The sequence below is a fragment of the Zootoca vivipara genome, chromosome 6 (assembly GCF_965207765.1).
Source record: "Zootoca vivipara chromosome 6, rZooViv2.hap1.1, whole genome shotgun sequence".
In the NCBI taxonomy this organism is placed as follows: domain Eukaryota; kingdom Metazoa; phylum Chordata; class Lepidosauria; order Squamata; family Lacertidae; genus Zootoca; species Zootoca vivipara.
In genome coordinates, this window is record NC_142589.1 from 94,054,243 (window position 1) to 94,068,964 (window position 14,722).

The window sequence follows — 14,722 nt, forward strand, 5'->3', positions numbered from 1 at the left end:
CCGTGATCTCTGCTCCTGCCCTCGGGAGCTGCCAGAGAGAACATACCAGCTCTTACCCAGGCCCCAGGCGAGATAACACGATATCGCCTGTCACCGCTCCACCCACACCTACAAAAACCAGCACGGATATATAGGGGGGTAGGGAGAGGCTTGCTGGGGCTTTGGAGAGAAGGGTTTGCTAAACAGACCGCAGCTAGGAGCAGTCAGAGGACGGAAGCATGGCGAGATTTCTTGACATCTTCTTTTGATGGGTGGGGGCAGAGCATTCAAACGTTGACTGGCGAAAACCAGAATGCCTCTATTGTTTTAATTGTTTAGGACAGCGTTTTAACTAAATGGTAGAATTGTAGAGCTGGAAGGGACCCCAAGGGTCATCCAGCCCAACCCCCTTTGCAATGCAGGAATCTCAGCTAAAGCATCCATGACAGATGGCCATCCCACCTCTGCTTAAAAACCTCCAAGGAAGGAGAGCCCACCACCTCTTGAGGGAGACCGTTCCACTGTCGAACAGCTCTGACTGTCAGTACACACACTGAAACCCATGGACCTAAGTGAATCATATCCTGAAAGACCTACATTGGCTCACATTTGAAAATTGGACACTTCCGAGCATAATTCAAAGTGTTGGTGCTGACCTTGAAAGCCCTAAATGGCCTCGGCCCAGTAGACCTGAAGGAGCATCTCCACCTCCATCGTTCAGCCCAGAAAATGAGGCCCAGCTCCGAGGCCCTTCTGGCGGTTCCCTCCCTGCGAGAAGTGAGGTTACAGGGAACCAGGCAGAGGGCCTTCTCGGTGGTGGCGCCTGTCCTGTGAAAGCTGGACTAGGAAGCAGGGCTCTTCAAACGTACTATGTATCCTGTCCTGCTCAGGCTCAGAGATTCCATGAGGAATGGAAGCAATAAGCACAGCATCCCCAAAGCAGGCTAGGCGAGCAAAGCAGGTCCCAAAGAACAGTTCAGGACCTTGGCCAGCTCCCAATAGGCCTGGCTGGCTGAGCTATGGAAGGTGTTGTCTCAGCAAAGAGCTGGAATCTGACATAGAATGGCACCGTAGTTGGGGCGCACATCCTTGATGAGCTGGCTGTGCTGAGCAAAAAGCCCCTTGCTCGGCCCCACACGCCCCTACCCTGTGGAAGGGATGGAGGTGTTGGGGGGGGCTGCAATTGGCTTATTATTTTGTTTGTTTGTTTGTTTTTGTTTATTTCTCACCCATCTACCCATCTGGGTGGGTTTCCCCAGCCACTCTGGGCGGCTCCCAACAGAATATTAAAAAGATGATAAATACATCAGACATTAAAAACTTCCCTAAACAAGGCTGCCTTCAGATGTCTTCTAAAGGTCAGGTAGTTGTTTATTTCCTTGACATCTGATGGGAGGGCGCCACCACCGAGAAGGCCCTCTGCCTGGTTCCCTGGAACCTCACTTCTCACAGGGAGGGAACCGCCAGAAGGCCCTCGGGAGATGGACCCCGGTGTCTAGGGTGGAGACGTTCCTTCAGGTATCCTGTCAAGGACATTATATCATTGGAAGGGTGCCTCTATTTACAAGATCTTGCTTCTCCATCCCAATCTCTTCTTAGGTGGTGGTGGTGAAATATGAACCACTCCAGAGCTCGCCAGACTCCCAACTCTCCTCATCCCTGATCCATCAAACAGTTACAGCTCACCAGTGTCTGACACCTCCGAACTCCCAACTCTCAGAAGCCCCACCCAGCACGGCCGCCTGCTTGGGGGCTGATGTGAACTGTAGCCCATAAATATCTGGGGAGGGGCCACAGTCTCCCCACCCTTGCCATGGACCGAAATAGACGTTCTCTCTCTTTTTAAAAAGGGACGCGGGTGGCGCTGTAGGTTAAACCACAGAGCCTAGGGCTTGCCGATCAGAAGGTCGGCGGTTCGAATCCCCGTGATGGAGTGAGCTCCCGTTGCTCAGTCCCAGCTCCTGCCCACCTAGCTGTTCGAAAGCACCTCAAAGTGCAAGTAGATAAATAGGTACCTCTCCGATGGGAAGGTAAACGCTGTTTCCGTGTGCTGCTCTGGTTCGCCAGAAGCAGCCTTGTCATGCTGGCCACATGACCCGGAAGCTGTACGCTGGCTCCCTCGGCCAATAACGCGAGATGAGTGCCGCAACCCCAGAGTCTGTCACAACTACCTAATGGTCAGGGGTCCCTTTACCTTTTACTCTTTTTTAAAACACTCTGAGGCTCAGCGGAGCCTCCCTTGGCAAAGGCAGTCTATCTCCAAATACAGTGGTTCCTTGGTTGTCGAACTTAATCCATTCCGGGAGTCCGTCCAGCTCCTGGAACCGTTCGAAAACCAAGGTCCAGCTTCCGATTGGTTGGACGTTCGGCTTCCAAAAAACATTCGCAAACTGAAACACTCACTTCCTGGTTTGTGGAGTTTGGGAGCCCATTTGTTTGGGAGCCAAGCAATGCGAGAACCAATGTACCACTGTAGCAGTTGCTCAGGGTGGGATGAGCTGTGGTCTCTGTGCCCACATTTGCCAGCTTCGCCCTCGTCTGCAGGGATAGATCACATGTTGCCAACGCTTGGCTTTTTTTTTTCTTTTTCAAACGGCGGGCTCACCAGAGGTGGTTTGAGGGTTGCAAAGGCCGGATTGCTTGCACTGTGGCCAGGCGAAAGATCCTTAGGTTACCATTAAAAAACCCATAGCCAAGTGTGGGCAACCTTTGTGGTGTCGGTATGCGTGCCTAGATGTGTGTGTCTTGTGTGTGTCTGTGTGTGTACACAAGTGAGAGAACGGGAGAGAGGGATTAAAATTAGCTTGTAAAAAGTCTAACGTGATTGTGTCAAGATTTCTCCTTCCCATGCGGCAGGGCGGGTGACGCTTTGAAGGATAACCACGTAGGTTTTTTAGCTGAGGCCAGCAATTTGAAAGTTCATGCTAAGTGGTTTGTGTCACCATAAATAAAACTGAAACTCTCCCTCCCTCCCTCCCTCCAATCTTCTCTCTCTCTCTCTCTCTCTCTGCGTGGTTATTTTTTAAAACGAGGTTCCCCCCCCCCCCAGACTGATCAGTGTGCAGGCCGTTTTGTTTTAATCGAGATGCAAACTGGTTACCGAAACGATAAATATTTGCCCCTCTCAGTTTGCAAGCTTTTATTTCTGTTGCTGCTACTGCAACGTGTTACTCCTTTTGGGAGAGGAAAGGATTCATCTCCAGCGAAATATTTTATTTTATTATTATCTGTATATGATGTGGCGTAGTGGTTAGTGTGTTGGACCAAGACCTCAGAGACCAGGGTTCGAATCCCCACTTGGCCATGAAGTTTACTGGGTTGCCTTGGGAAGGCAGGAAATCATCGGCTCCTCAGTCCCCACCTCACAGGGTTGTTGCGGGGACTGAGGAGGAAAAACCACCTTGAGCTCTTTGGAAGAAAAAGGTGAAATACGATAAATATTTGCCCCCCTCGGTTTGCAAGGTTTTATTTATGTGGCTCCTTTTGGACATTGATCTCTAGCTAATGATTTTATTTTTAGGTTGAATGATTGAGGTTGAATCCTGACAAGACAGTAGGACTGTTTGTGGGGGACAGGCAGGTGTGGAGGACTCTCTGGTCCTGAATGGGGTAACTGTGCCCCTGAAGGACCAGGTGCGCAGCCTGGGAGTCATTTTGGACTCACATCTGTCCATGGAGGAGCAGGTCAATTCTGTGTCCAGGGTGGCTGTCTACCAGCTCCATCTGGTACGCAGGATGAGACCCTACCTGCCCGCAGACTGTCCGGCCAGAGTGGTGCATGCTCTAGTTATCTCCCGCTTGGACTACTGCAATGCGCTCTACGTGGGGCTACCTTTGAAGGTGACCCGGAAACTGCAATTAATCCAGAATGCGGCAGCTAGACTGGTGACTGGGAGTGGCCGCTGGGACCACATAACACCGGTCTTGAGAGATCTGCATTGGCTCCCAGTAGGTTTCCAAGCACAATTCAAAGTGTTGGTGTTGACCTTTAAAGCCCTAAACTGCCTCGGTCCTGTATACCTGAAGGAGCGTCTCCACCCCCATCGTTCTGCCCGGACACTGAGATCCAGCTCCGAGGGCCTTCTGGCGGTTCCCTCCCTGTGAGAAGCAAAGCTACAGGGAACCAGGCAGAGGGCCTTCTCAGTTGTGGCACCCGCCCTGTGGAACACCCTCCCAGCAAACGCCAAGGCAATAAGCAACTATTACCGTATACTTTTAAAAGACAACTGAAGGCGGCCCTGTTTAGGGAAGTTTTTATTGTTTGATGCTGTATTGTTTTTAATATTCGGTTGGAAGCCGCCCAGGGTGGCTGGGGAAACCCAGCCAGATGGGCGGGGTATAAATGATAAATTATTATTATTATTATTATTATTATTATTATTATTATTATTATTATTATTTGTCGCCGTTACTGCCTCCTGTAGCAGAGACTTCTGTAGTTTAACTGTGCACATAACAAAATATGTATTTTATCAAAGTTTTGGAACACTTTGGTTTAGGAACGGATCAAGTTTGAGAACCGAGGTACCACTGTATATAGGTACAGTAAAGGTAAAAGTACCCCTGACCGTTAGGTCCAGTCACGGACGACTCCGGGGTTGTGGCGCTCATCTCGCTCTATAGGCCGAGGGAGCCGGCATTGGGTCATGTGGCCAGCAGTGCACGAAAACACCAAGTTTGGGAACCAAGGTACCATTGTATATAGAAATGAGCAAACCAGTGATATTTGAGGGAGCAGGCTCGCTGGCGGGGCCCATGCCTGAATGAGCAGGAGACAAGCAACAGCCCATGGACGCAACCCTGTGAGAGGGGCTAGGTCTGGACCGCAACAACAACCCTTTGAGGTAGGCCAGGCCTAAATGGCGGCTGGGCCAATGTTACCCAGTGATCTTCGCAGCTATTCTGGGGTGTAAGTTCTCCATTCTCCTGAGGCGAAGCCCAAAGATCAACACAGCTGCCCAACTTGGGAGGGGGGGGACAGCGATGGACTCGGGGGGCCCAGCGGTGTGACTACAGACTGCTCTCAGGTGGCGCTGTGGAAAATAGGGACACGAGGGGTCTGGAGATATGCTGGGGGGGGGGGGGGCTGGCATGCGCCACAAAGCTGCCCCTACACTACACACTGACCCGCTCTTAATAATTTATTGGGCCCAAATTAAATGCGGGCAACCTCCTTTTGGACACCAGCCAAGTGATGTTCAGAGTTTTCCCATTAGGTAGGAGGCAACATCCACCCCCCCTTCAGCACCAGAAATTGCATTCCATCCTGTCTCCCTGCATATAGGAGCCAAGGTCCTTCTGCCTCCCCCCCCCATAAAATGTTTGAGGGGGGCGGGCCCCCCAAAGTTTATTGGCAGTGCCAAAGTTGATGGCCAGGATTTATGTTGGGGGATGGAGAACCTCAGTTAAGTATTTGTATTACCCTAATTGTTTTTTGGGGGGGGGCAGTTGCCCCCCTTGCCTGGACCCAGGTGTGTGCAGTGTCTTGTGATGGAGGCGAGTCTTTACCTTCCCCTCCCCAATATTTTATTCAAGTGGGCACCCCTGCTCTGGCATCCCCACTCCCTTACCCAGGGCCGGATTCAGGTTTGATGAGGCCCTCAGCTCCTGAAAGTAATGGGGCCCTTTATAGGTCCAGCTGTCCTTTGTCCACAACAAATGGTCACTGTTTTTTGTGTTATATGGTAATTTGTGGACCTCATAGGTGTCGCAAGCCATTTGCACATAACAAAATATGTATTTTATCAAAGTTTTGGAACGCTTTGGTTTAGGAACGGACTTCCGGAACGGATCAAGTTTGAGAACCGAGGTACCACTGTATATAGGTACAGTAAAGGTAAAAGTACCCCTGACCGTTAGGTCCAGTCACGGACGACTCTGGGGTTGTGGCGCTCATCTCGCTCTATAGGCCGAGGGAGCCAGCATTGGGTCATGTGGGCAGCAGCGCACGGAAACGCCAAGTTTGAGAACCAAGGTACCACTGTATATAGAAATGAGCAAACCAGTGATGTTTTAGGGAGCAGGCTTGCATCACAGGAGCCCACACAACACAAAACACTGTTGCTGGATGGAGGTTTTATTTCATTTGTTTTTTATCTTAAATTTTGGAAATGTACATTCAGGATTTTTTCCTTTAATTTTTTTGGGGGGGCCCAAGAGAATGGGACCCTAAGCTAGAGCTTGTTGGTAGCTTATACGTAAACCCGGCACTGCGCCTTATCAAACCTCCTTGGCCCACCCTTGGGGGCTAGAAGAAGAAGAAGTGGGGGTGTAGAGGGAGACTCTCTCTCTCTCTCTCTCTCTCTCCCTCTCCATCTCTCTCTCTCTCTCTCTCTCTCTCTCTCTCATCCTGGCGCTGCCAGACTCCTCCAAGACCCCCCTCCTCCCCAGCCACGCGAGAGAGGGGCGGAGCGAGGGGCGGAGCCTACAGCCCAGGCAGGGAGGAGGGAGAGCGCGCGCGCGCTAGAGAGAGGGAGGTTGGTCGTGGGTGCCGCCGCCGCCGCCGCCGCTGCTTGAGACCTGCTCACCCAGGGAGGGAGGGAGCGGGGAGATGTAAGGGTTCCCCTGCCTGCCAGCCAGCTAACCAACCAGTCCCCCCCCCCGCCCTCCTCACTCTCTCCGGATTTTCTTTGCAAAAGGGAGAGGAATCTGGCTGATGCTGCGCCTGCTGTTTTATTTCCCATTCCTGCCCCAAATCTTGTTTTGATAAAAAACACGAGGTTTTAACCAGGAAGAGAGAGATATATAAGCAATCTTCTCATAGCAACAAAAAGAGAGAGCTTCTTTCTTATTCTTTTATTATTATTAGTAGTAGTATTTTTAAAATCTCCGCGCCCCCAGTGTGGCGTCCCATAAAAAGTGACGTCTCTCTCCCCCACCCAAGACATTATTTTTTTACTGCTGCCCCGTCTCACCCACTTCCACCGAGCCCCCCCTTTATTAAGAACCCCCTCTGTGTGACTCTCTAGAGTTAACAACCACCCACCAAGTCCTCATCACTCCCCCCCCCGGTCTTCACAACCCAGGAAGGATTTTGGTGTGTGTGTCCCACCCTCGGCGATGTGACCTAGCAACTAAATAACCCCCGAATTTTTTTATTTTATTTTACCAAAGAGAGAGAGAGAGTGGGGGTGGGAAGAAACCACCACCTCCTCTACTTCACTGACATCTGGGGAGGGCCACGGCGCCGCAGCGGGTTCTCCTGAGCTGGGACCTTAAAAGATGCTGTCGACCCGGCCACTGAAGGCGCCTGGAGAGAACTGACCCAACGCTGAAGGAAGGGAAGATCTCGCCCCGCTTTTCGCGTTGTTGTGACTCTATTTTTTTTCCCAGGGAGGAGGAGGTGAGGTTGTTTCCTTTCCTTCGCCCTCCGCAAATTAACAACAACAACAACAACTTGGTGGGACCTTAAAAATAAATAAATAAGCCCCTTCTCTCTCCCGCCGGCCGCCACCTTGGCTTCCTGTTGGCATCCAGCCGCTCTACCGCCCTGGTCAGTTTCGTTTGGGTGATGGTAAGTTTTTCGCGTCAGTTTCCAAATCCTTTTTTAAAAATAATAATAATAGTAATAGCCCCCTACACCCTGATTTCCTTGGTGGGGTGTGGCGGAGGAGCGGGTGGGTGGGCAGGAGAAGTTGATGGAGGTGGGGTTTTAGGGGGAGAGGGGGGAAAAGTCCAAGGCAGGTGGGCTTCGGAGGGGGAGAGGGTGCTGGGGGTGGGGGGGAGGGGAGAGTCTTGTTAGAATCAAAACAGAAAGGATCTTGGCACGATCAGGGACAGGGTGGTTGGAAAGAGACCCGGGGGCGGGGGCATTTCTCTGAGTGTTTGGGGATGCCCCGTTCCAGAAAGAGCGCGCCCCCTATTCGGACAGCCCCCATCGCGTTTTGCCGTAGTGCATTGCCTAGATGAAGACCCCCACCACCATGCCCGTCCTTGGTGCAAAGTGTCAGAGTATAATGCGTGTGGGGGGGGGGGAGTGCGGAGAAGTGGAGAATGCAAAGCGCTATAAAGTCTGCGGAGTCTCCTACCTCTCCAAACCCGGTGCGCTTTTACGCATGGAATTGGGGAGGGGGGGAGAATGCGTAAGAATCTGCGATGGAGGAGGGGGGGGAGAGAGACGGGGGAGTGTGTGGCAATCATCTCTCCCCCCCTCCCCTCTCTTTCTCTTGGCAGCTAGCTCAGCAAACGCTAGATGTAGCGGAAAATGGCCGCTCTGGTGAAGGGGGCGGAGGAGGAAGGGAGCCGTGCTGAACTTGAACATGACGCCTAGCGGAGAGGAGGAGAGACCCGCCGGAGAGAGAGAGAGGGAGGGAGGGAGACGCCGGGGCTTCTCTGGGCGCCGCTAACTGCTGCCTTTGGCCCCGATCCAGCCTCTCGCTCTCGAGCTGAAAAGTGCCTCCCTTCCCCTCCACCCCGCCAACCTTGGAAAGATCTCCCTCTCTCTCTCCAACCCGCTCCCCTTTCTCTCTCCATCCTGCGCGTAAAAATTAACTGTCTCTCTCTCTCTGGCTAACCAAGCTGGGCCCTGCGGCAGACTCGGCGAAGGCCGCTTCGTCAGCAGTTAAGATCTTGAGCTCTGCGGAGCACAAGGTGGACGGGAGAGGAAGAAAGGCGCGCGCACCACACACACACACACACCGGCTGGGCTGCAGCCTTTGCAGCACCAGACCCGCTCCGCGGGGGAAAAAAAATCCTCCTCGCTCCAACCTTTACCCTCCTCCGTCCATTTTCCTTCGCACACCCAACCCCGAGCCGGGTTCAGTTCTAAAAATAGATCTTTCTTTCTTTCTTTTAAGTGAGGCGATCTATCCTTGGGAAGCGAAGTCGCAGCGAGTTCAAAGGGGATTTCTCTCGCCTTTCCCCCACCCCACCCCACCTCGCGCCTGGGTGTTCCGCAGGGAGCCTTGATCGAAGAGAACGGTCGCTCGATTAATCGATGGCGAGCGGTTTCTGTTCCCCGCGCCTTCCTCGGATGAGCTCCGGGCTCCCCCCGACCCCCTCGCGCGTTTACTCTAAAGTAAAGCTCTGTGGAACTCAACGGGACTCACAGCCCAATAGGTAAAAGCGTGCCACCACCGGAGGGCACTTCACACGAGTCTCGAGCAGTTTTGCTCAGGAGCAAAAACTCCATTGCTTTCCGTGGGAGCTTACTCCCGAGTAAACACGTGCTAGTCGGATTTGCCCTGCAGGGCTGCTGCCAACTTGTAAGATGGCGTTCCTCAATATTAAGCCGGCGGGCTCCTCAGAAGGCGGCGGTCTTGCACCCATTTACCCATGAGTAGGCACTTTAGGGCCGACTTCCAGGCTAAAGTTCCAGCGCGTCTTTTGAAAATCAGCGGGGCTTCCTCGCGAGTAAATCTGCCTTTTGTCCACGGGATGAGCCACGGTCTTTAGAAGCTCGGAGGATTTTTATTTTTAAGAGCAAGATCCTCATTCGCTTACCTGGAAAACTCGTGGAACTGAATGGGGCTTCTGAGCAGACACGCTTAGGATCGGGACGGTTGGGGGGGGAGCGCCGCGAAGTTTGCGAAGGGGGAAAGTGCCGCAGTTGTTGGTCCGAATGATTCCCTCCCGTCGCCGCCTCTTCCAATCGCACCTCATTCCCCCCCCCAAAAAACTCATCCCAAATTCTTTGACTTTGAAGGATATCGGGAATTTTACGTGGCTGTTCCAGACAGCCGCATAATAATAATAATAATAATAATAATAATAATAATAATAATAATAATAATCCACGCGCGCAGTGACTTGGCTAAGCAGTGAAACTCGCGTGTCAACTCCCAAACTTTTAAAAATCTGGATTGCGTGTAACACCCTCCCCCCACCCCACCCCAAAAAAATCGGAGTAGGAGAGAAGTGAAACGGGAGGGGGAGCAGAAGGATTGAGGCTCCTATTAGTGATATAGAATTGGCTTTTGGAGTCGGGGCTAAATGCCAGCCGACGCCAAATAATAATAATAATAATTTACTTCATCGTTTGCAATGTGGAGCAATAGTAATTGTAGGGGCTTATAGCAGGAGGATGTAGAAAAATGTTGGAATGAAAGTATGAATTACCCCCAACTCTTCCAAAGCACACACACCACTCGAAGAAACATTCCAGACAAACCGCCCACATCAATTAATAGATATATCGAATTATCTGCATGTTTGATAGTTCACGTGAACAGTGGTTGTCCGAATGCAAGTCTGCATCTCAGTAAATAGCCCATGACGTTATAGGTCTCTGCTTGGGGGCCCTACCTCTTCAAGACTGTAAAGCGAGGCTCCTCATACACCAGCCATGCCCCCAAATAAAATAATAAATAAAATAAACCCCTGCAGATAGAAATCTAGCTCCAGTGACAGCCCTGTCTGTCAGTTGCAGCAAAGAGGGGGGGCACCTCAAAGACTGACAGTTTGACCGAGCCAGAGGCCTTGCAGCGGCCTGCTTTAGAGACCTAGGTGACGGAGAGAAAGGTTGTATTGCTTGCTACATTTCTGCATGCGAGGATTCTGCTTTGCCTAAAGGAGCACTCAGCCTGGCCTTGCTTGTGACGTCTAGGCCGGAGGCAAGATTTTGTCCCGCAGTGATTTCCTGGTTTCCCTCTTCTCCTTACCTTCCCCCAACCGCAGAATTATGGATAAATTCTTAATGAAAGGGTACTGTACAAATCATTCTCTCATATATAGCACTCCTGTAAACAGAGTTGAAAGTCCAGCCCTGTGGATAAAAAACAACAACAACTTGATATTTCAGTGCTATATGTCCCCCCACCTCATAATAAGAGAACTGTTTAAATTAACCAGGAGGTTTTGTTTTTGTACACGCACACGCTTCTTCCGCACAGCTATTCAATTGCGGCATTAGAAAGTTCCCCCCTCCTCCAGCAAGCCGCTAGTCCTCATTGTGACCTCATTTAACGCTTCCTATTTATCATCCTTCTTATTTTGCGCCGGTTTCAGAAGTATCCAAGCCGGGCCGGTATTATTACCTCCAGTCCAGGCGAATCCTTAAGTTTCCAGGAGAGGCAGCGAACTCTCCACGCTTTGGGGAGTTTCCAAAACTCAGCCTGCCGTTTCCTTAAGAAGCCGAGCCGACCTCAAGTCAGAAATCATGCGCCTTTTTCATGCGTAACGGAGAGCCGGGTTATGGTTCAATTTCTATAGAAACACACACTATTTTTTTTTTAAAAAAAGGAAACCCTTACCCGCTTTCCCTTCTTTTTATTTTCTTCTGCTTCCAACTGCCGGCCATGTCCGGAACGAGAGTTTTGTGGTTCGGGAAAGTCTGGGAGCCAAGTTAATTTTCCTTCTCTAAACGCCTGGCAGAAAGGCAGTTAGGAGTTGGGCCGCGTTTTCTCTATTCGGAGGATGGGGGCAGGAAATATCAACCTCTATCCAGCCCTCCCTCCTCCATGGTTTTGGGAGGTGGTTTGTTTTTTTGGACACCGCTCACCTTTGCAATAAGGAGGTGAAGTTGGCGATGGAAACATATAGGAGGTGTGGGGGTTAAGTCAGTCTCGCCTTTTTCTGGGATTGCGCCCCGGTGTGTGTGTGTGTGTTGGTTTGGGAGACAGAGAGAGAGAGAGAGAAAGAGAGAGGGTGCCATGCAGCGTGCATGGCCCTGGCACCGAACTTTGTGGATGCCCGGCCCCTTAATGAGGAATTTTGTGGGTGCTTGGGCACTCAGAGAGTTAGATCTTGTGCTGTGGTGAGGATTCATTTCCTAGTCGGAAAATGGCTGTGATGTTCTCGACCCTTTGCAGAGCCGTGAAAGAATTCCCGTTCCAAAAGAATAGGGGTCTTGTTTGTTTGTTTGTTTGTTTGTTTTTGTAGGGGGTGTCTCTCCTTGTCTTTTGGCTTGCTTGCTTGCTTGTTCGGCCGCTTTCCAGCATCTGCTAAAAGTGGTGCCCAGGGGGCGAATCATTTCACTTTCTGATGGGGGTGGGGTCTGGACAGCTCTCCAAAACCCATCGACGCCGCCTCCCATCCCACAGTTCTTAATTACACGGCCCCCCTCCTCCCCAAATCCATCAACAAGGCAATTCTGTGGGTGGCCTGCCTACTCGGAAGTAAAGTCCCATTGAATTCAATGGGGACTTACTCTCAAGCAATCCCGTGGGGATATATGCAGCTTAAGCCCCATTGAACTTTTACATTTCTGAGCAGTTGGCCTGGAAGGCCGCGATCCTGCGCACCCTTCCTTACCTGGAAAGTAAGGCCGGCGAGACTTCGGAGCAAACATGCCCAGGGTTATGTTGAGAAACATCCTGGTTTATTCTTACTATTATCATAATCAACAGCCTGCTATTACATTAGCTCACCAAATACGCTTTTTGTTGACACTGGGGCGGGGGGGGGACCCAAAAGGGAAAAGAAGTTAGGAGAGAGTTGCGACTTCTTTGCCGAGAGTTAAAAACTGGGCTGGGGGCGTAGGAGGAGAGAAAAGCTATTTTAAGTTTGGAAATCCCTCCCCTTCAGATGATAGGTGTCTATATACAAGCTCCTTTTCAGGGGGGGGGGGGGAGAGACAATTGTGCGTCGCTCAGTCCTGACTTAGGAAACATTGGGTACGCGTGCGGCGTGTGTGTTTCGCTTCGCAAGGTGGGTGCGGAAGGTCGATGGCAATAATGTGATTTTTAAAAAGGCGAGAGGGAGGGCGAGAGTGCTCCAGTACAGAAGGAGGCTTCATTTAATTCCTCTCTAATCACATTTCCTCGTGAAAGGTGCGCGCGAGTGAGTAGTTCCTGAGCTGAAAGCCTGGGAGACAAGACTTCCTTGCAGCGCATCGTTCCCCTGCTCCGGCGATTCTCACCTAGATCTAGGGGGCCGCTGAGCCCAGCCAAGTTCTACTCAGAAACAGAACCTCTCGAAGGAATGGGCCCAAGTTAGGCATGCCTGTTATTTTCAGAGGGGTCCTCTTCTCTAGGGTAACGCGCCGGGCACGCCACGCACGCACCCCTTTCTTGGAGGACTGGATCCTGATTTCTAAACTCTCCACACACAAAAAACACTCGGAGAAACAGCTGAGTTTCTTTCTGGGGAGTTTAGCGGTAAGGACCTATGCAATTCCAGGTGATTATTAAAAAAAAACACTCATTCCAAAGTTTGTTTTTTATTTCAAATTCCCTTCCACAGGGATAATATGGGAGTTCTCTCCACCGCCCCGAAATTGACATTTGGCTGATTTAGGGTATTGTTATTATTATTATTAGTAGTATTATTATTTTATTATTGATTAGCACCTCAGGCCTGTTTGCTTCACACCTTATAAAAATTCCCAAGTCTGACTGCATCTCAGCGTTTTCTTTTTGTAAAGTGTTTTTTTTTGGGGGGGTGGGGGGGAAGCTCCCTCTCTTCCCCTCCGTTCTTTCCTTCCCTAGGATGTTAGTACATCATTTATTTGTTTATTTGTTTATTTAAAAAATCATATTTTTAGCCCCCTCCCGGGGTGTGAAGCAGCTTACCCCCGTTTAAAGCCCATAAATTAAAATATATTTTTTTAAAAAAAAAAATTTGTACCCACCCTTTCCTCTTTTCCCGGAGACGTTGCCGGAGTAGCACACGGTCGATCTCATTTCATTTTTTAAAATAATCGCCTGCGTAAAGGCGCGATCTTTGGGCACGTCTCCTCAGGAGGAGGAAACCTCCGCCCCCCCCCCCGGAGTTCGACACGACCTTTGCATCGTGCCGGCAGCTCTGATTAAATACCTACCTACCTACCTACCTACCTACCTACCTACCTACCTACCTACCTACCTACCTATTATTGTCGCTATCAGCTTTTCACCTTTTCTCGAAAAGCGGGAGCAATGTGCTAACTTTTCCCAAAGCGCATTGCATGCATGCATGCGCCCTGTGCGCGCTACGCGTAGGGTTGGATATGTGACTGCCCGCTTCTAATTTATTTATTTTGAAAAGTTGGATTTACATGTACTGTATAATGCTTCTCTTTCGGAGGGTTAGGCGTGCTTCCTCTCTCCCGTCCGCCCCCCGCCGCCGCTCTCCCTGGTCCCACCCCCTCCCCTTGGACACCCTCCCCCTCGCCGTCTCCTCCCCTCCCCCCGCACCGATCCATCGCCGGGAAAGAGAGAGTGTGTGAGCGTGTATGTTTGAGAGAGGGAGAGGGAGAGAGTGTGAGAGGAGAAAAATGTTCCAGCCTCCGAAATGACTCAGTAACTTTTACGCTTGGATCTGCTTTTTCAAACCTCCTCTCTCTCTTCTCCCCCCCCACCCCCCCTCAAAAAACCCTCCTCAACGGTTTACTCCGCGACAGCTTGGAGATGTATTCTTCACCTCTTTGCCTCGCCCAGGTAATTAAGGCCTCTTCCCCCCCTCCCCCCGTCAGAGATCTCCTTTCCACCCCTCTCCTTCCTTCCTTTCTTTTTGCATTGCTAATTTGTATCATTTGTAATGGGGGGGGGGAGTGAGCTGAAATCTGTTTCCTCTTTGCAGCCTGGTTCCTTTCTTTCTTTCCCTCACCCACCCCCTCTCAAAATCCTTTCTCTCCACCCCCCCTCCCCCGGAGAAAAGAGTTTTGCCCATTGCAGAAAATGCGTGGCGGGGCTGCGGGCTTGTGGCGCGCGGTGGCGGGGGGGGGGGGGTTTGGAGAGAGCGGGCTTTGCATTCGGAGTCAGCTGAGCTTTCCAAAAGGCGCCCGATCTCTTGTCACACACACACACACACACACACACCCTTTCCCACTTTGCAGGTCGGCTGCAATAAGTTTCTATTTCCATCCTACCCACCTGAACCCTCCCTC

At 51.1% G+C, this 14,722-nt stretch overlaps 1 protein-coding gene across 5 annotated transcripts in view; it reads left to right on the top strand.

Annotated features, from left to right (window-relative positions):
• Window positions 1-6,444: 6,444 nt before the first annotated feature.
• NFIC (nuclear factor I C) overlaps window positions 6,445-14,722 on the top strand; it is a 119,769-nt gene continuing 111,491 nt past the window's right edge. For 2 of the 5 annotated variants that reach the window (XM_060275305.2, XM_060275301.2), the window contains exon 1: window positions 14,043-14,273. In XM_060275305.2, the coding sequence (XP_060131288.1) occupies window positions 14,244-14,273 (30 nt within the window). In that variant the 5' untranslated portion in view covers window positions 14,043-14,243. Of the gene's footprint in view, window positions 7,493-12,426; window positions 12,565-14,042; window positions 14,274-14,722 lie in introns of those variants that run through there. The other 3 variants (XM_060275304.2, XM_088673085.1, XM_088673083.1) reach the window with 3 other exon arrangements.